The 21,120-nt window shown below is 45.5% G+C and overlaps 1 protein-coding gene and 1 long non-coding RNA gene across 3 annotated transcripts; one reads left to right on the top strand and one right to left on the bottom strand.

Annotated features, from left to right (window-relative positions):
- Positions 1-95: 95 nt before the first annotated feature.
- On the bottom strand, positions 96-18,813 carry POU2AF3 (POU class 2 homeobox associating factor 3). 2 transcript variants are annotated; one of them, XM_082476912.1, is made up of 5 exons: positions 18,487-18,813; positions 17,697-17,791; positions 13,709-13,763; positions 12,064-12,293; positions 96-10,666 (listed from the first exon to the last, which is right to left on the bottom strand). In XM_082476912.1, exons 1-5 carry the CDS (start codon positions 18,596-18,598, stop codon positions 10,295-10,297), a joined length of 864 nt encoding a protein of 287 aa, XP_082333038.1. In that variant the 5' UTR covers positions 18,599-18,813; the 3' UTR covers positions 96-10,294. The 2 variants fall into 2 exon arrangements, with proteins under 2 accessions (XP_082333038.1, XP_082333039.1); XM_082476913.1 differs by lacking the exons at positions 17,697-17,791; positions 18,487-18,813 and adding an exon at positions 17,093-17,690.
- LOC309667921 lies at positions 12,306-19,902 on the top strand. The gene is made up of 3 exons (XR_014267997.1): positions 12,306-13,865; positions 14,497-14,876; positions 19,580-19,902. It is a non-coding gene; the product is annotated as an uncharacterized lncRNA (long non-coding RNA).
- The last annotated feature ends 1,218 nt before the right edge of the window (positions 19,903-21,120 follow it).

The following is a 21,120-nucleotide window of genomic DNA, read 5'->3' as shown; positions in this document are numbered from 1 at the left end:
TACTACCCAAAGCAATCTATATATTCAATGCAATCCCTATCAAATTACCAACAGCAATTTTTACGAAATTAGAGCAAATCATCCTAAAATTTGTATGGAGACACAAAAGACCCCGAATAGCCAAAGCAGTCTTGAAGGAAAAAAACGGAGCTGGAGGAATCAGACTCCCTGACTTCAGACTATACTACAAAGCTACAGTAATGAAGACAATATGGTACTGGCACAAAAACAGAAACATTGATCAATGGAACAAGATAGAAAGCCCAGAGATAAACCCACACACCTACGGTCAACTAATCTATGACAAAGGAGGCAAAGATAGACAATGGAGAAAAGACAGTCTCTTCAATAAGTGGTGCTGGGAAAACTGGACAGCTACATGTAAAAGAATGAAATTAGAACACTCCCTAACACCAGACACAAAAATAAACTCAAAATGGATTCGAGACCTAAATGTGAGACCGGACACTATAAAACTCTTAGAGGAAAACATAGGAAGAACACTCTTTGACATAAATCACAGCAAGACCTTTTTTGATCCACCTCCTAGAGTAATGGAAATAAACACAAAAATACACAAATGGGACCTAATGAAACGTCAAAGCTTTTGCACAGCAAAGGAAACCATAAACAAGACGAAAAGACAGCCCTCAGAATGGGAGAAAATATTCGCAAATGAATCAACAGACAAAGGATTAATCTCCAAAATATACAAACAGCTCATGCAGCTCAATATTAAAAAAACAAACAACCCAATCCAAAAATGGGCAGAAGACCTAAATAGACATTTCTCCAAAGAAGACATACAGACAGCCATGAAGCACATGAAAATATGCTCAACATCACTAATTATTAGAGAAATGCAAATCAAAAGTATAATGAGGTATCACCTCACACCAGTTAGAATGGGCATCATCAGAAAATCTACAAACAACAAACGCTGGAGAGGGTGTGGAGAAAAGGGAACCCTCTTGCACTGTTGGTGGGAATGTAAATTGATACAGCCACTATGGAGAACAATATGGAGGTTCCTGAAAAAACTAAAAATAGAATTACCATATGACCCAGCAATCCCACTACTGGGCATATACCCAGAGAAAACTGTAATTCAAAAAGACACATGCACCCGAATGTTCATTGCAGCACTATTTACAATAGCCAGGTCATGGAAGCAACCTAAATACCCATCGACAGACGAATGGATAAAGAAGATGTGGTACATATATACAATGGAATATTACTTAGCCATAAAAAGGAACGAAATTGACTCATTTGTTGAGACGTGGATGGATCTAGAGACTGTCATACAGAGTGAAGTAAGTCAGAAAGAGAAAAACAAATATCGTATATTAACGCATGTATGTGGAACCTAGAAAAATGGTACAGATGAACCGGGTTGCAGGGCAGACGTTGAGACACAGATGTAGAGAACAAACGTATGGACACCAAGGGGGGAAAACTGCGGTGGGGTGGGGATGGTGGTGTGCTGAATTGGGCGATTGGGATTGACATGTATTCAGTGATGTGTATAAAATTGATGACTGATTAATATAAAAAGAAAAAAAAAGAACTAACCATATAAAAACATTTCTGTTAAACAGTGACGTTTAGCTGAATCCAAATACCTGGGCACACCTCAAGTACTTCATTCACTGAACATCACCTGTTCTCATTCTAACACCTAGAGACTTTCGGAGTCACTCCACAGGATGAGATCGTTGAAAATCACTCAACAAAAACATTTAGCCACCTGTGTGCACTTATTAGAGAAAAGAACAAAGATAGCCACCACTTATTAAGTACTTCTACTTGGGGTCAATACACGTTACTCATATTTCTATTATTTTTTTGGTGTGGTACTTCAATTTGCATCTCTTCTGATATATTTTACAGAAGAGAATTTCATATAATATTGTGACTTTTTGTTGACAGGGGCTATCTTAGTCACGTTTCCACCTGCAGAGTGCCTGGTGCAGTGTTCTATATAGGGTAGTTGCACAATACATGTCTTTTGAATGTGGGACAGCCCGGAAACTCCAAGCTCTTCCCAAGGATGCTTCTTAAAGGAGCCTTTTGATTTTTCTTTAGGACATTAAAAATAATAGTTCCATGGCATCATTTGAAACAGAGTTGTAGTGGAGCAGTTTTTTTGCAGAGGCCATGATAATATCTGATCAAATTCTCTTAGTTCCTTTTCTGTTCTGTACCATGTTTTACCCCACAGCTTTCTAATTCAGCATTTTGTTGTTAGTCAAAGATGCCCTCATTCTGCTGATAGATAGCGCTGACTTGTCCATGGATGAAGAGTGGGTCAGTAGTGTGAACCTCAGGACAATTCTGTTCTAGAAGCACCTAGGGCCCTTCCTAGGGGAAGGAGGTCATAGGCTATGGGATTAGACAGATTTAGGTTTGAATTATGCTCCTTTAGCTTACTGGCTTGGCATTTGACTCAAACTTTCTGAATTTTAGTTTTCTCATCTATAAAATGGGATAACAATACCTACCTTACTGGCTGGTTTTGGGGACCAAATGAGATAGTGGCAGGTAGGTGGCCTAGCAGAAACAAAGTAACTGGGGATCTCTACCTGCAGGGGTGACCAGCTGAAATCAGCAAAACCATGATTTTCTCCTAAAGTGCAGAGAGAGGAGAAAAACCAGATAGTTAGGGAAGTCTTTTCCAAAGGAAGAAATGTGACTCTTCTCAGACCCCTGTAACACTCATGAGGCTCTCACAATCCCCATTCTCTCCGAGACATGATGACCTCTCGTCTCAATGTCTTAGAGAATTTGGAAAGGTCTTGGATGCTCTGGCCATGCAATGTGACCCAACTTTCTGAGCTCTTTTTTTTAAATTGAAGTATAATTGACCTAGAACGCTGTAAGTCCCGGTGCACAAATAGTGTTTCTATGTTTCTATACATTACAAATGATCACCACAATAAGTCTAGTTACCATCTGTCACCATACAATGTTATTACAATGTTATTGACTATATTTCTCATGTTGTACATTGCTTCCCCTTGACTGTATGAGCTCCTTTTGATCCATGCAAAAAAAAAAAATAGTATTCCATAAGTTGTTTCCAGGACAAAACCAATTTTGAAGAGTTTTTCTGAATGAGTAGGTTTTACTCCGTTGATTTGTGTGCTTTGGTCACTAAATTGTAGCCCAGAGAGGTTAAGGCTCTTGTCCAATATCACAGAGGAAATAAGTGGTGGAACCAGGAATCAAACCCAGGTCTGTCTGGCTCGAAAGATTGTAAGTCTGGGCTGTATTGCTTTGTGCCTGGGGAGCTGGATTCCCACTCCCCTCGTCCTGCTGCAGGAAGGAGACAGACAGAAGCCAATGCTCCTTTCTTCCGTTGCAGGGGTGGGAAGGAACACGGAGGCTCAGGCTCTGCTTGGCTACCCAGATCAGGAGGCTCATTTCGTCCTCCCCAGGTGACCTCCTCCAGGTGATCAGCCAGGTCTGTAGGGGGTGGGGTGGGGGACTTCCTCCAGCCATTCCCACCGCAGGGAGAGGAAGCCTCAGGAAAGGGCAGCCAAGCCCATCTTAGCTTTGATCCTTCCTGCAAAACATTGGGAACACAGAGAAAACTTCAGCCTTTTCATTTTCTTATTCACAAAGCTCGGTGAACGAGCGCTTAAAACTCTTGAAGAAGAACTTGAAAGAAGCCACAGGAAGACTGTCCTGCAGTCTGTCTACCTCTGCTTGCTGAGCCTGTGGCAGAGAACAAGCTGCTTGGACGAGCCTGGCCCCTCAGACCCAGCTCAAACTGGCTTCAGCTGGCGTGTGCCGAACAGGAGGGCGGAGAGCGGGGGACAGGAGCCCCAGGGTTCTCACCTGCCACACCCATCTCTGCAGGCCCTCAACCCACTGTGCTGCCCTGGGGCCAGACTCCAGTTAAAGTTTAGATGGATGTCCTGGCTGTGTTTTTCTGTCTCAGATAAAGGGTGGCACGTAGAGAGATTTACTCAGGCAGGGGAAGTGCTCAGGCTGGAGTCATCTCACCCGCATGGGGCCACCTTCCGTGCCCTCCCCCGGCTGTGCCGTGTTTGGTGGACAGAGCAGTTCCATCAAACTGTGGAACATCTCGGTGTAGGAGTAGGCTACTACAGAAGGAGGAAACATTCCTGTGGCTTCCTCAGGCCAAAATGCACATAAAATGGAACACAGAGCCCCAGAGAGAGTAGGTGATCGCCTCCACCACTTGGCTCAATGCCTCAGTGGAGATGGGAAGACGGGTCCCCAGAGAGAGCATGGCAGGAGGTCATCTGAACAAGGCCGACTATGTGTCCCTGCCACTGAAAGTTCCTTTGCAACATGAAGCAAGAAAAAGGAGCCACACAGAGAAATGGTCGAAGGATATGAGAATGTCCACGTGATGCCAGGCCTGCGATCCCTCCAGGCCAGAGCTCTCTGATAGTAATAATCAAGGTGGGGGAGGTTTTCTGTTGGCCAGGGCCTATGCTTTTTATGAAACTTTAAAAAATGTCTTTCAATAACCTTATGAGGTTTGAAGGGCTGCCAGAGGTTGGATTTTCTGTTTGTCCCTTAAGGGGACCTAAGCAATTAGGCACGTGCCCCTTCTACCTCTTGCTCCCCCTGTCCGTCAGCTCTTTCTCAGTAGCTCATTGTTGACCTGTAACAGCTTTATGTGCAGCAAAGAACTTCTCTCCTGAAAGACAGTCGTGTGCTCAGACAAGTCACCTTGCCCCTCTGGACTCAGTTTCCTCACTTGCGGAATGAGGGTTGGTTGGACACAACCACTGGTTCTCAACCCTGACTCTGCATTAGGATCTTCGGGGGAAGTTCTTAAAACATACGAATGCTTATTTCATAGACACACACACACATCTATGACACATAAACGCATGCATGTGAAAAGGGTGAAAACTGCATAAGATCTGTAGTCTAGTTAACAGCATTGTACCAATGTCACCTTCCTGATTTTGCTATTGTACCGTAGTTATTTAAGATGTCAGTCACCAGTGAGGGCAGCTCTGTGAAGGGTACATAGGACTTTAAGTACTATTTTTGCAACTTCCTGTAATTTTAAAATACGGAGTTAAAAAAATCCTAATCCCCAAATTCTACCCCAGAGATTGTGATTCATTAGTCTGGGGCTTGGATGGCAATATTTTTTTAAAACCTCCGTGGTGATTGTAATTCGCAGCCAGGGTTGAAGACTCCTGAAGTAGATGATGTCTGGGTCCCTTTCCAGCCCTGAAATATTATCAGCCAAATTAATCTCAACCCCTTCCTGAAACTATTTAAATGTTCAACTTGTACGGGTAATTTTTTAAAGTTTATTACCCACTGTGTAAAGGCGTTCTTTTATTTGTCCTAAAGTTACCCCTTGTCTGTTAGCCTCTTTCATTTCCAAGCACTGTCATCCTCTAGCTGGATCTTGGAATTGCTGCTACTAATTGATGCCCTTTCCCTGTGATGCCATTGCCACCACTCACTGGCTGTGGGTCATTTCTTTTTTTTTTTTTAAACTTTGGGTTTATGTATGTATGTATGTATGTATGTATGTATGTCTGTGTTGGGTCTTCATTTCTGTGCGAGGGCTTTCTCTAGTTGCGGCAAGTGGGGGCCACTCTTCATCGCGGTGCGCGGGCCTCTCATTATCGCGGCCTCTCTCGTTGCAGGGCACAGGCTCCAGACGCGCAGGCTCAGTAATTGTGGCTCACGGGCCCAGTTGCTCCGCGGCATGTGGGATCTTCCCAGACCAGGGCTCGAACCCGTGTCCCCTGCATTGGCAGGCAGATTCTCAACCACTGCGCCACCAGGGAAGCCCCCTGCAGGTCATTTCTTATTCACCCTGGGCCACAAGTCCCTGCATTAGATGCTGCCAACTCCGCACGGGTCTCGGCAGATAGGGGTGAATCGGGCAGGCTTCCCTTTAAAGTCTCTTTATTCTCTGGACTTCCACCCAGAGCCCTATGGGGAGCCAGACTTTCCTGAGCCATTGGGGGGTAACCAATAGGAATTATAATGTGGGAAGGGGAGGATTCAAGCATAATGCTGAATGGGACTATGCTCACCGTCTGAAAGAAAACCACGTCAAACTTAAACCTCTCCCAGGGAGCCCACTTAAGGATGTGCCCCTGTTCTTATGCTAGCTCCTCTGCCCTCTGAAAAACTGTCTTTTCAGAGAACACCTCCTTCTTTTCACAACCACAGTGAAATTGTTACCCTACCCACTTTTAGGAAAAGTGTCACCTACCGACAAATTGATCTCGTCTGGTCATCAGAGCAATCCTAGGACTAGAGTAACCCCCAGCAGAGCTCTTCTCAAAATCTGGCTTATTCAACTATGAGTTACACGGAGGGAGGGAAGTGGGCCTCGATAGGACAGCCCCGTGTGAGCTTTGACAGGTTTAGTCCTGACAGGTTAAAAGTGAATATCTCTTCTTTCCTGCTGATCACCCAAGTGGCAATGAATGAATGTCTCTCACACACACACACACACACACACACACACACACACACACACACATTTTCCAAGACCCAACTGCATGTTCTTTATAATTAAGCAAGAGAAACTGTTTTCTAAATGGACGCAGATTCCTGCTCTCAATGAGTTTGAAGCTTCATTACCGTGCAGAGCTGTGTCCACTCAGATTTGTTCATCTTCCAGCTCCTACATCCTGCCCAGAGGCCTATTGGAGCAGAAGAAATGGGTCTACTTTCCCTGCCTTTTAAAGCACAGAGCCACCTAGCCCCGAATCCCCCCTCCGTTGCCACACTAAAATCTAGTCACTCGGGCTTTGTGATACGCCCCCCACCCTGGACCAAATCTTGTATCTTAGGCAGCGCATCCCCATCCCCTTAGCTGTGAGAGGAAGGGAGGCAGTGTGAGGGTTAATTTTCCTGAGCAGCCCTGCCACCATTGTGCAGGTATCACAGAGGGTCTGAGGATTTAGAAACGATTGTAAATCTGTGTTTATTTTAGTCTATTATAGTCACAGTTTTCATTGGCTTTGATTTGAACTCACTGTAGCCTTCATCTTTCTGGAATGAACAATGATTTTAAAAAACAATTTCTATCAAAAAGGAGCACTGCGCCCCCTCCCTCCCCGTTCCTGCCCTGGCCCCATCATCATTCCAGTTATCCTTATCTGTGCTTTGCCTTCTGACGTCCACCTGCAGTCTTAGGCAAGCTTCCAAATGTCACCGCTCTGGCCCATTGCTTGAGGTAATAGTTTCCAAATGTTTACTGCTTTAAACTTTGTCTCGTCTTATCTCTCTCAGGCTTCAAGGCTTGACCCCTAATGTAAATTTCCCAAGAATTTGAAAGTCAGTCCACGCCCATCCTCCCCGTTTCAGATTTTTAAAATCACACCCTCTTTGAAATTTTTGACTGGATTTTGAAGGCATGTAATCCATCTTGCACACAGTAAGCACTTGATATTTTGTTTTATTGATCTCTCTAATGGTTCTGAATAACATTCATTCATTTAAATTTCCATTTGTAATCTTATTAAATGCCTCTGAGGTATGAGGAACTGGCTACAGATATACATGTACAGATACATATATGACTTTTAAGGCAAAAGATCAAGTGTCAAACAGATTATGCCTCCAGGTCTAATGCATGGAAAGTATACTGAGACTATTGGAAGTTCTGACTGTGGCATCAGATAACCTGAATTGGAGAACTCTGATCCCGATTTATAGGTTGTGTGACCTCGGGCAAGTTATTTCATCTCTCGAAGCAGCAATTTTATCATTGAGAAAAATGAGAACCATAATAGTATCTATCGGGTGTGCTTGTTTGAAGATTAAATGAGATAATGTTCACGTCACTGGCCCATAGAAAGAGCTTAGTCCGTGTAAGCTATTATTATTGTGCTTCTAGGTTCTACAAGGGAACAATCCAGACATTGAATACATCAGTGTTTTTCAAGTGTTTTTCAGAATCAACTTAGGTACATTTAAAAATGCAGATGCCTGGGCCCTACCACCGGCTTACTGATCATACTTTCTCACACTGAGGTGTAGGCACCTGTATTTTACCCAGCTTCCCAGTAATCTGTTGATGAGAAGCCTTCTAGATTGCCCCACTGCTGCTGCGGGGCTCCCGAGCTGTTGTGTGAGCTGCAGTGGGTAAGAGACTGGGTGGGCTGTGATAGACTTTGTAATGTGCCAGGTGATCTGTTGCCCCAAATTTCTGCAAAGATCTTAAAGACCATTTTAAGGTTGGAGATATTCATTGTAATGCACAGTAGCGATATTAGCTCTTGTCTCCCATTTTTTAAGTGAATCTTTTTCCATGCCAGATTTAGGGAAAACCTCAGAGGCATGTGAAGAAAGAACAAGAAACAGGGAGGTAGGAAGTGCTCTCTGTTTGGTAGAGCTGCAAGATCATTGATTCAGAAGGCAGAGGATAGAAGTGGGGAATAAAAAAAAAAAAAGAATGGCATCCAGGAAAGAGAGATTTTGGTGTCAACACTGGACATCTATGGGTTCTCTGTTCTTTGTCCCTTTGGGACAGCTGCTGGGGGTGGGGTGCAGGGTGTGCAGGGGCTTTGGGTTGTGTGAACAGACGTTTGTTGACAATAGGCCAGTTTCAGTTTAGTTCGAAACTATTAAAAATTTAGTTTTATTGGCATCTCAGAAAGGCAGTAATTGTTCTGTTCCCCTGGCATATCTATTCCATGAGGCAGGTTGTAACTCGTCCTGTTTGCCCAAGCCTTAGCAGAGTCCCCAGTGAGGGGACAATCAGACGGTGTCAGTTTGAAAGCAAATCTGTCTCCTGATCAAAAGAAACCCACCGAGGTAGCAGTTTGTCACCTTCTTCCCCTCAGTCCCCAGAGTGGGGGACTCTAGCAGCTCTTGTGCTTGGCATCTTTGTATCCTGTGGACAGCTTGACCCGTCTGGGGAGCTCTGATTTTTGGTAGTCAGCTGGGAACACAGCTTTGTGTGTACAGGGGTTTAATGCAGGATGATTCCACAGGTTCCTGAACAGTCTTTCACAAATGGCGACAAACTTTTCACCAGTGGAGAGTAGGAAGCACCACTTGGTGTTTTTCAGACCCAAGTTCAGGCACTTATTGGCTGGGTGACATTGGGCAGGTGACAACTTCTCTGAGCCTCAGACTCCCATTTTGCTATCAATGTTGTTGCAAAGATTAAATGAGAGAATTAAATGTGTGAGAAAACCCTTAGACAATTCTGGCACACAGGAAGGGCTCAGAAAATGGTAGCTGTGGCCAGTACCAACAGTACCAGTATTGCTGCCATTGTGCTGAATCTCAAGACGAGGAAAATGTCCCCCAGACCTCACAGCAGGGATGAAGTCCTGTGCCTTAACGCCCTCTGCAAACAGGATTTAACAGTATAGTCTAGCACAGATGGCTTAAGTAACTCCTCTTCAGCTTGAAAGACAGTTGGCCTTGTTCAAATAGATCAATCAGAGGAAGTTCAGTTGTAAACAACATGGTCAAGCCTACAAATCAATCTGTAAACACGAGTGATGTATATTTAAAGACCTAAAGCAGAAATTCAGAAATAGAAGGTAACAGAGAATTCTAACCTTTTTGGTACATCAACTGCATGGTAGCTCTCAAGAGAAAGATCAAGTATTTGCCCCAAAAGTTTACAAAAAAGGATTTTGGAAATGAAAAAGAATTATCTACAGGTTAACAGTGCTGTAGGCAAGATGTGCTTTTTGGTCATATTAACCTTCCACTGACTACTGATGGATATGAGAAACTAATGATTCATAAATGTCTTTCTCCGATGTCGCCCCAAGACGTACACCCTCATCTAGCGGTGAGGCTGATGGTCCCTCTCCAGCCATCACAGCCGTGTCTACCCTCCATCTCCATGGGAGCCAAGGCACCTCACGATATTAAAATAATTTTCAATCCGTGAACAAGTGAGATTAAATACTGAAGAGTAATTAGTGATTTCCAGAATTAGTTGATATTCCTCAAATCAACTGGGGAATGAGTATTGGAAAAAAAAAAAAAAAAAAAAGCCAACTTTTAATAATACAAAATTATTTATTAGTTAAAAAATTATAATTTGTTCGTTACACAGAAAGTAAAACGAATATTCCCTACAACAATTTTTAACTGTAAGCATACAAAGTAGGCGTGGCACTATGACCGGGTCTGAATTTCATATTCATGCCTAAATTAGTGTCAGAAAATTGAAAATGGTGACACGTAAACTGCGCCTGTGATATTTTGTCAGCAGGTTGCATATTTTGAGTTGTCATCTAGAGGTGGTAAAAAAATAGATGTATGTATGCCATGTTCCAAACTAATGTAATTTCTGTTAACTATAGCAGATGTCCCAGTTTGTTTCCCTCCTACAGAAATCACTGCTTGCTGCTGCTGAGGGCGTGAAGTTCCCATAGTCTGTGCTGGGGTAGGAAAAACACTCTGAAGCTCTGAAGGTGTCCGAGTGCTCCGCCTCGCAGCATGCAGAGCAGCAGACAGAGGCGGCGGCAGAGGAGGAGCGGTTGCACTGGGTGTGTGAGGGCAGGTGAGGGTAGGAGTAGTCTTCCGAGGCGTAGCCCCAGTTTCTGGTGTCCAGAGAAGGGGCAGAGTCGTAATTCTCCGGAGTGTATGCAGGTAGCTGAACAGGAGAGTAACTGCAGTCCAAGGAACCAGAGAGAGTGGAGGAATCCGAAGGCCATCCTGGGGTCTAGAGAGATGAAAACCAAGGAACAGAAAGCTTGATAAATTAGACAGGATTAAAAGAACTGAATAGAGTAGATTTAGTAACTCAGAGTAAGAACATTAGGGGGAAAAAAAAAAAAAAGAAAAGCACAACAAAACACCCACCCCAACCCAAGTCTGCAGAAGTAATTTTATTTGCTGGCTGGCGTGATTTCATGACACCGCATTCTATACTTAACCTATTTCTTTCCCAACAATAAATTGCCTTGCTTCACTGGCTTTCTTTGTTATAAGCATACTTTAGAGCATGCTTTGTTCTTAAACCACAAAATCCCATTGTGCTTCATCACCTGCACATCAAATCCTGCGGTGTGCCACGATATAAGCTGCAGGTGGCACCCCCTGGATGCTTCTCCTCACCCTTGACTGTGGAGAACAAGGTGAACATACACAGGTAGAACCGAGATCCTCAATGAGCCAGTGTCTGGGAGACTCCAAGACTCGAAACTACTGTTACAGGCGCTAAAGTCTTGACCCCTGCAGAGAAAGGTACTTTCTGCTTCCTCTTAAGCAGGTCCACAATTGTTACTGAGAAAGCCTAACTTGGAAGCTGGAAGAGACGTGAATGACTGGGGCCCTGTGTGCATATCCTGTGCAGTTAATTTCTTATCCCCTTAAAATTTAGTCAGATACCTACACGGACTTTTGACAAACCAAAAGAAAAAAGTATTTACATTAAAAAACTACTTTCTAAGGTTTAAAAATAACTATATGAGTAACTAAAAGACATCTTCAACAACTGGTATCCACCAATGGACACCTTATTTCCATTTTAAGTGGTAACACATTTTCAAACATTTGAGGTCCATGAAGAACAGACAATCCAAACGTTTTCAACTATTAGGGCTTCATTTTTCTACCAACCATCTCAGACCCAAATGAGTTCTTGTGCCTGTAGCAGCCCAAAACAACCAGTTAGTAGAGCCAATTCAGTGCCAGAATAAAACAAAAAATCCCTTATCAGATGACAGTTTGTACTGTGTTGAAACAGCCTTAATTCCAATTTCTAGAACTCAAAATCCAAGGGCCATTGTTTAAATCAGTGATTTCCAATGAGTAGATTTCTGAACTTTACAGTTTAAAAACATTAAATGAGTATTGCCGAGAAACCTCTTTTTATGGCCACACACCAACGTACTAGGGCGTAGCTGACTTGGGAAATCATAATTACGTGTGTATCCAAAGGTTTTTGCCCTTCAGTGCGTGGCTATTTCTACCTCCATTGAGTTTTAAATGGTTCTTTGCTTGTTTCCTGGATGATTTTCTTGTTGATAGTGTCTTTATGATTTCTCACGAGATGATACAAACTCTCTGCCCCATAGTAAACAATAAGAAGTTTTGTAAAGAACAGAGATAAATTACCAGGCTCTGGTTAAAGCAGAAAGGGGCAGCCTGGAAGCTGTCTGGGAAATAGTGTGGAGTACTTTGCATGGAATGGGGCGAAGGGTCCGGGTGTGTCTCTGTCTGAAGGTAGGAATCAAATATCTGGTCGAGGAAGCCTGGATTTTCTTCACAAGAAACACAACTGGAAAATTCTCGGGGTTGGAAATAATTGGGTGTGGAAGGAATTGGTTCAGGCTCAAAATACTGTCCTAGAAGAAAAAGGAAAAGGAGAGATTTTTGTTTAAAAATTGCACTTAACAGATTTGAATGGCGTTCTGTTCTATATTCTGAATATTTACTACCTCTAGGGGGAAAGGGGGCTTAAGAAGTTCGAGAAAAGTAAGCAGGCAGGCAATCTGGATTTTTTCGTTGCCTTAGATAATTCAAGCCCACTGAAATGAATCTGGTTAATAATGTGGAAACTGGCTGTAAATGTGGCCTGGGCAAAAGAAAACAATGGTGATCCCATTTCTGTCCAACTGTCACAGTCAAGCTCAAACTTCCACTGTCCACTTTCTTAGACTATAAAGCACAAACACCCAGTCCCTGTCTGCAGTCCAAGTGAACCTTATCTCTCAGAAGTAACGTGTAGTGTTGTTTGAGACTTTAAGAAAACTTCTGATGCCATGGGAAATAATTCCCTTGATCTAGGGTTAATTGTTTTCCAAAAGTTTTCACACTTACTCAGTAACTTAAACTTTGAGGAGTATTACAAATGGCAATGCATATTATAAGTAGAGAAACCAGGAATGTCGAGAACAAATTAGTATTGCTCATTTTATATTACAAAAAGCAAAATGTTTCCTTAGTGAACATGTTACACATGATCATGGAATTAATATGTTAAATACCAAACAAGAATGGTTCTGAAACCCCTCCCTTTTCCATTTCAGTATTAATAGGCCCCATTTCTGATTATTACCCTTAAATGCTCAAAGAAGATAGGTTTAGAGTGTGTCCATCAGAGGAACGACAGAACACTGGAGTTTTTGAAGTCGCGAGGCTCCTTTAAGGTTAAGTTAAAGTGGCACATTCAGTGAGGAGCTCCCATAGCACTGGTTTCCTTATATATGACCTCCTTAAACTCTGAGCCGTTGAGTGGCATAGGTAGGAGTGTTTATGTAATAGAGTTATTCGTAACGGGCTGAGAAAACTTACACTTGTTTGAACTGCTTTCTGGGAAGAGAGAAAAGAAGGGGAGGGAAGCCCCTGTTGGCTAGAAACTAAGCGAAACAAGAGCAAAGGCATTATTCTAGGACCTCAGGATGTTCTGTATTCCATCTAATAGTACACTAAAAAAGATAACAGGTTTCTGAAAACAATTCTGATCTTTTAATCGAGTTTAGTTACTTGGAGATGAGGACCTGGAACTAATGTGAAGAACAAGCTCTTGGCGCAGAGTAGGTAGCAGGGAATAGACAGTTCAGAAATGTGGACAAAATGTTGTACTTGTTTCCTTGCTGGGCTTGTATCTGGAGTCACCATGCCTTTTTTCACCTTCTGATTGGTTGGATTCCAATTAAATGGTGGTGCCTATCTTAACCCCTGAATCAAGTACTGAAAGCCTTTCGACATGGACTTTTGGAAGAGTTTTTGAGGGAATTGTAAGGCTGGCTTTACTGACCTGCAGAAGATGGTGGGACTGGGTCTGAAAGGTGGACATTGTTGCCTCCGGACAGCTGCCAAAGCAAGAAGATGACCACAAAGCAAAGTGAAATAAAAGTTCTTTAAAGGGAAAGCTAAGACATGTTGACGTGAACTGTGTTGCCTTCTGCTTTAAGGTAAGCCAGATTCTTTCTTCTGAAAAAAACTCACTGTTGTGAAATACAACCAATGTTATATCTTCTTCGGATTCAACTTTTATTTTTGCTTGGGGATTTTTTTCTAATATCTCCCACTTAAATTATACAGGTTGTTAATTTTGATAAAAATTAGTTTAAATGATTTTTATATGACATAAATGAACAATGCAAGAAAACACAGTAAATAGCCTTTCTATTAAACTATTTAATTTAAAATAAATAAGGATTAACATTTATTTAATCCCAACTATCCGTAACTTAGTCAATCATTTTCCTCAAAATTTTCATATACTATCTGGCAGCTCAATCCTGGATAGCTAAAAATAGTCACATGTTCTTCCTAGCTATGAAATATTAAAATAGAAAATATTTTCTTAAAGTTGTAGTCAGTGAACTGGAGCCTATCTACATTCTAGTTAATGGCTGGGAAATATTTCACCTCTCGGTATGTTTTTTACTATTTTCTATAAAAGTTGCTTTTTTTCACTACGATAGTTAAATACCTGAAGTTTATGAGACTGTTCCTTTTAACTATTCAAAGTAAAGCAGCCTGTGTCTTCCAGTTAAATTGATAATTGTACTGAGTAATTTAGGACTTCTTTTTTTTTAGATTTCAGGTGGTGGCTTTAAAGTTTAAAGGGACCAGCCTTGCTCTGAGAATCTGTGCTGGGAAGCAGAGCTCAGCATGCCTCTCTCCTGGTTTACAGGGTATTCTCACTCCTGTACACTGAGCCGCTGGGAGCCTGCACAGTCGGCCGCTGCTGAAACAGGAGGTGGTGTTAATTTTGAAAACGATCCATGCTGTAATGTCATGAACCAGGAAGTTGGAATCCCTCACCAGTTCTTTATGCAAATATTTGGCTGCAGCTTAAGCTCAAGCACTTGCAAGGAGTGAGTTTTAAAAACTCTGCTTCAGTGTAGAGCTCTGGTTAACCCCATTCCTCCCCCGGAATGGTCCGTTTGTAGGCCTCCCCAGGTTATCTCCCTCAGGTATGTTTACAATACCCTACTTGATATTATCTTTCTAGTCATGGGTTCACTTTCTACTTTGCTGCAAGAATACAAAGTCTCCTCTCTCTTAGATTTCAAACAGCACAAAAATCCACAATCTACAATTTATAAAAATACATCAAGGCCGTTTAAAAAAAATTAATGGTAAGAAAAGGGTAAATTATGTCTTTTGATAAGTACTAACTCCAGTTTCTCTTTATCCTAAAGGTAAAAGAGTTGTGTGTGCATGCATGTATGTGTGTAGGGCTGTTTGTAAATTGATCTGGCCGAAGTAAGTTTTTTAATCAAACTGACAAATCTGGCATACACATGTTTCTCCTGGCACTGAGACCCTAATATTTGTCTCAATCTATAACTTCCATTCAGGATTGCCTTCTTAAAATTTCAAATTGTGGATTCTACTCTGACTTTATAGCAAATTACGATAAATTTCTTCCTGCTTTATTTTTTGATAAAGTTAACTCTTTCCTTGGCTTAACGCTTTCCAGAGGTATCCTTAAACCACTGAACAAATTGGAGATGATCTCTGTTAAACCAGAAGCAGGCATACACCATGCCCTGTTACCTGCCATCCCTGCCTACTGAGTATACCTCACAGCTTTCCTAGAATCCTAGATCTTCTGATGGTTCCCAGTGAGAGATTTTACATTTGGCTATCGTAATTAAATCATCTCTGTGTGACTCCTCCATGTCTCTGAGGACCTGGGTGGATATAATCTTCCAGAAAGCAAAGTAGGGCTGGCTTTGCTCTGCATGGTCCTGAAAGGCACTGGCTCAGAAGTACTGCTTGATTATTTCTCAGGGAGGAATTCAGAAAATTCAGATAAGTCAGACTGCTCCAGAGAACAGATACTGGTCAGATACACAAGTGAAATGTTTCAGCCTTGCCTTCCTTCCAGCAGCTAGCTAACAGGGGAACAGTGGCCAAACCAACCTGTAAGAGGACAAGAGTAATAAAACTGCCATGTGCAAGTGGGCAATTGCAGTGCAGGTTGCAGCTGGAGCAGTATTCTACCAGGTACCAAAGCTCCTTAACAAAAGATTACATTTTGTTAAGAACGTCTTGATGATTTTTTTTTTTTTTTGGCACCAGCAGTACTTCGCAGTTCCCTTGTTCCTGGTTTTATTAATTTTATAATAATCTCTGAACTGAAGGGGTTGATGGTTGAGGCTATCAGGCTCCTGCTCAGCACAGCTGGATCTGCAGAAAGATGAATTTTAAGAGCCAGTGGGTGGGAAGTTTCTTTAAATATTAAGAATAAGAAGATCTTGGTTCCACTTTTTGCTCTACCATTAGTGACTGTAAGGCTTTGACCTTTAGACGTAATAGAGGCATACAGATCCCCGATCTACTTACCTCCCCTGGTTGTCATAAGAATTAAAAGAAATAGTGAGTGTGCAAAAGTGCTTTAAAAGAACCACTGGAAAACCCTGTACAAATGGAAGGAAGTTTTATGGTGTTAGCTGAAATTCTACACATGGAGGTACTGACTTTACATCCAGCAAATGGAAAAATTTGTGCTGTGCATGCCATATCACAGCAAGCTCACACCAGAACTCTAAACTCTGAGCAAAGGGTATGAATGAACATTACTGAATAGCTGGCTTTCAATCCCTGGTTGTACTTTTATTTTAGCTGCTTTTTGCAAATAATAATAATGATAGTTAACATGTATTGAGCACTTTCTAAGTGGAAAGCACTCTTCTAAGTGCTTATGTGCAGTGACTCATTTAATCCTCACAAAACCCCATTATCTCCAGTTTAAAGATGAGGAAACTGAGACTGAGTAACTTGCTCGAGGCTTCACGCCATGGAGGAGCTGAGGTCTGACCCAGTCCATTGGTTCTAAAACCTGTGTTGATCACCCCTACGGCATCTGCCTCTTCCCGAAAAGGCCCAGTTGCATGAAGTCGGGCATTGCACACAAACAGCACTGGACACAAAAACTGTTGTGCGACAGATGCCAATAAGCTGGAGACAGGACCAGTCTTACCGCTGGCAATATGGGCTCTATCCTTCATATCTGACATTCACACCCAAACCAACCCAGAGGCAACTGTGTGATCAAGGGCTCTCAGCAATGAATTGCCCTCTCTTGGAGGATAACCCCACCTAGTTTATTTGGTTCTGCTGCTGCCCTGAGCACTCTTTGTAGTACTTTCTGCTTTAGGATATACATAAAGTGGCAGGGTACCCTTATGACTGCCCAGATCAATCGCATGATAACTTGGAACTGCTCAAGGCTTCATTACATCTTAAGGAGGTTCTATATTTCAAGCTGTCTCCTCTGAGGCTACACGACCCCTTTCAGCTGGGAAATTTCAGTGCCTGGTGATTTACAGATCAATGACCTCAGAGGCTGGGTTCCAGAAGAATGAGGTGGCAGGGAAGATGTTCCACGGAGATCCTCTCCTTGAAGGGCTCCCTAAAAGGAAGTTTCTGGGAGAGATTTTCTTGCGTATGTGAGGGCACATACACTGTCTTCCTACAAAATAACAACCTACTTACCTGCTGGCTGCTTCTCTCCCTGTATTGGACCAATATGCTCTTATACTCAACTATGATCAGTGAGGGATGGGCTCCCCCAAATCTTGAGCTCCACAACATGCCCCAGCTGTTCTCCGTGGTTTTCTGTGGTGAACTGGGATGAAGGTGGGCACAGACGTTATAAGAACAGCTATGGAAGGCCAGGCCTGGGGATGGTGACTGGGGCCTAGGGTGGCCGCCTACACCTTCCCAGACACAGGGCTGAATGAAGCTGAACACGAGTTGGGAAGAAGTGAAGGGTTTATGCTTACGGTTCCCCCCGAGGCTGCCTGGTGTGCCCTTCTCTGCTGCAGCAGCTCCTTCACTGTGATCTTCACCCGGACACCTTGATACACCTTAGGTTTTTCTGGGGAAAGGCAACCGAGTCAGTGGTCAAGTGTGAGGTTTGGGTGTCAGACTGGGGTGCGGGGGGGTTCTTCTTTATAAACTATGGCACCTGACGTCAGATCTCTAGGTCTGGAGAATGCAAAGAGAACGCTAAAAGACAGATGGGAAAGAAACTCAAATTTCTCAGACTCGAAAGGATGAAGAGATACCGTGGGCAGGTTTCAGGGCCACAGTGGAAACAAAACCTATGGAAATCTGTGGGGCTACCTGCCCCAGGCTGAGCCCTATCCCTAGGCCAATAGCACAGGTTTTTCTGCTCAGGAATGTGGAGACCAGTCTAGGGGAGCTCACCCCTTGGCTAAGTTAGGGGAACCTAGGGTTCTGGTCTGGGAGAGGATGGAGACCCCTCCCACACCAGAACCTGGGGAGGGGCTGGGCGCCGCCGCAGCTGACCTAGCCCACTCCACTCCCACTCCAGTGTAAGTTCTCAGTCCCTTCCGTCTCTGCCAGGGCAGACGTGGCTTCTGGGGAGCTTCTGACCTCTACGTGCCCTTGGTCTGGAAGCCAGCCCTGGGGCAAGCAGCGGCCAGGTGGGTTTGGCCAGCCCTGTCCTTGGGTCGGTGAGGGACTCGCCAGACTGACCCCAGTAAAGAAACCAGGCCCGAGAACTCCCTCCCTCCCTCCCGTCTTTTTCTTCTGCCTTCTCTCCCTCACCCCCTTTCTCGCCTTTCCTGCTCTCCATCTTTTCCTCCTCCCTCCTTAGTCTCCGCTCCAGCTCGCTCCTCTTCCCGTCTCTCCCCACCCCCTCCCTTTCTGGGGCAGGCATTTCTCCGCGGCGCCCGAAGACTCCGAGTCGAGTCCGCGCAGCGCGAGCTGGGGAAGGCGTGCGGGGCGGCCGAGGACCGCGTACTCGGCCGGGAGGCCGCCCTCCGGAAGGGGCCGCCCCTGGGGCTGGCGGGGCCGGGCCTGGGTGCCCGGCTCGCGGGAGAGGCCGAGCGCGCCCTAGGGGTCGGCGGGGAGGGCGTCCTGCGCGCCGGGAGCGGGGGCAGCCGCGGCCCCGGGCGGGCCCCGCGGAGCCGCGGTGAGTAGGTCGGGCCGGGCTGGCGTCTGCGGGCGGGGGTGGCCGCGGGATCCCAGGAGCGACTCCCGCCCTGACGTCGACCCTGGAGTGAGCGCGGGAGAGCCGCGCGGGGAGGGGCGGGCCGCGCGATCAGCCGGGGCGCCCGGCGACAGGGCCGGGGCGCCAGCGCCTCGCCTGGTCACTGCGGAGACCGCAGCAGGACAGCTGGGAGCCCCCCGGGCCGGGTCCTGGGAGCTAGGCTTCTCCCCGGGTAAGGAGGTCGCGGTGTTCGTCGCCCAGACCCAAGGAATCCCGCGCCTGGCCCGCAGGGCCTGGGCGCCGCGCCCTCTCCGCGGTCCAGCGTCTCCCTGCGACTTCCTCGCCGCGTCCGCGGCCCCGCGGACAGCGGGTGCGGCCCGGGGTCCGCACAGGGACCGCCACGGCTCAGCTCTGTGCGGCCGGCTCAGCCGGCTTGAGTCCCGGGTTCACCGTGAGCCTCTAGCTCCCGCCGCCGCTGCTGGGCGCACAAAGTCCGCGCCGGGAAGTCCCAGGGTCACAACTATGGCCAAGTGAAAGGACCGGTGGTGGACCGGGGTACGCGGACGCCACAGCGGCCAACTGGGCCTGTGGGCCTCTGCCCTCGGGACCAGGCGCGGAGTGGGAGCGGCCACAGCGTGGCCCGTGCCCTCTCCGGATCCCCGGCTCCTACTTGCATGCCCTGACTTTGTGCCTCTCTGTTCCATGCAGGAAAAGCCGTGGAAATACACCCGGATCAAAACGCCCCTTGCCCTCGTGACCCTACCCCAGGACAAGCAGCCGAGTTACCCGACATCGTGGTCAGCAGAAGCTGGGTTGGTGGCTGGATGCTGCAGCTGCAGGGACTCAGCGCCTAGGAGGGCTCCTGTGCAGGGGGAGAGGCAGAGATGCAACATTTTTAAAGTTTCACAAAGCATCCAGCTGCACCCAGGTTCCTGGAGCAGGAGGCAAACAGAATTAATGTTTTATACCTTCGGGTATAGGTTTGAGTTTTTTCCCCCTCATGCCAAGTATTTAAAACCTCTAGAAACCCATGATTTGACAATCAATGATTGCGCGATACTTTCAATTTGAATATTCAAAGGCTTAACAAAATGGACTATCTTCTGCAGAAATCCTGCACACAGGCACCCCACAGAGAGTCCACAGAAACAGGGAGTGAGACCCCTTTGGGGCCTGGCCCTTGCTTTTATTGTATTTTGAGCATTTTGCCCACCTTCCCACAGACAGAGCAGGAGTCCTCAAAGATGCTCTGTATTTCTGCCTCAAAGGCAGCTCTGGGAGCCTTGAGTGACTTAGGCTGCCCTTCAGGACCACCTGAGCCAGGCTGGCCGGGCTGACTGATTTCCATCTCTTCAGTCTCTGTTTTAAGAGAAAATCTCAGGTTTTGGGGAATGAACATGGCAGCCAGTAGGTCTGGCCTGGCAAGGAGTCACTCTGGGCCCAGGTTGCAGGCTGGAGGCCTGCAGAGGCCTCAGCTCTGTGCCTCATCTCCTTCTGGCCCCGCCTGGCCACGTGCTGGCTTCCCTCCCCTTTCTTCCGCTCTTTGTCTGTGCCCCAGACACTGGGGTTTCAATACAGAATGCCTGCCTGTTAAGACCCTTTGCTCCTCCCCACAGAGCTGGGGATGCCTGTGGGGCTTCACCCTCTGGAGAGTTTCTGAGGCTGGTGTATTTTTCACTGTGAAGTTCCCTTTTTTCTCCTCTTTATCCCTCTAGAGCCATCCCTGCCATTTTGCTGCAGGAGCGTGTGTTGAGAGAAATGAGAAGCTTGGCTTCTGCTCATTCTAGCTGAAAGGGTATGGATTTGTGTCAGGCCTTCACACTTTGGGTGAGAGGTGGGAGGGATATGAAGTCAACTGCGTCATTGGTCCAGGACTAAGCCCCTCACAAATGACCAGGGATTGTGCTGGGTTACGTTCTCCAACCACTTGCTGTACCTCGTCTGTGTGATTTGGAAGCTGAGGAGACAGGAGTGGTCCAGAGAGGGAGTGGGTGCCAGGCCAAATCCTCTCCTGGCCCCCAAGGGAGGGCAGGGTGGCGCTCCCTTTCCAGATAAGCCAAGACATTTCCATGTTGCCAGGACAGGCAATGGTTACAGGCCTCTGTTCTTTGTTCTCTGAATTCTCTGAAATGCAAGAAGTGGAGTTGAGCCCCTCAGGCCACCAGAAAAATACCCGAATGCCCTGGAATGTGTTGGATGCAGGAAGGAGCACACAGAAATGGAAGAAAGGGGCTCGAAGAGTGACAAGA

The sequence above is a fragment of the Balaenoptera physalus genome (genome assembly GCF_965194825.1).
Source record: "Balaenoptera physalus genome assembly, chromosome: 10".
NCBI lineage: Eukaryota > Metazoa > Chordata > Mammalia > Artiodactyla > Balaenopteridae > Balaenoptera > Balaenoptera physalus.
This window is presented reverse-complemented; position numbering and strand designations above follow the sequence as displayed.

Excerpts from the sequence above, each read along its gene's own strand:
- POU2AF3 (XM_082476912.1), bottom strand. The coding sequence starts at position 18,598 with ATGCCTGCCCCAGAAAGGGAGGGGGTGGGGAGAGACGGGAAGAGGAGC. Across the intron at positions 12,294-13,708 it reads AGTCCCACCATCTTCTGCAG|GACAGTATTTTGAGCCTGAA; the intron begins GTCAGTAAAGCC and ends TTTTTCTTCTAG. Across the intron at positions 10,667-12,063 it reads TCTGCTTTAACCAGAGCCTG|ACCCCAGGATGGCCTTCGGA; the intron begins GTAATTTATCTC and ends TCATCTCTCTAG.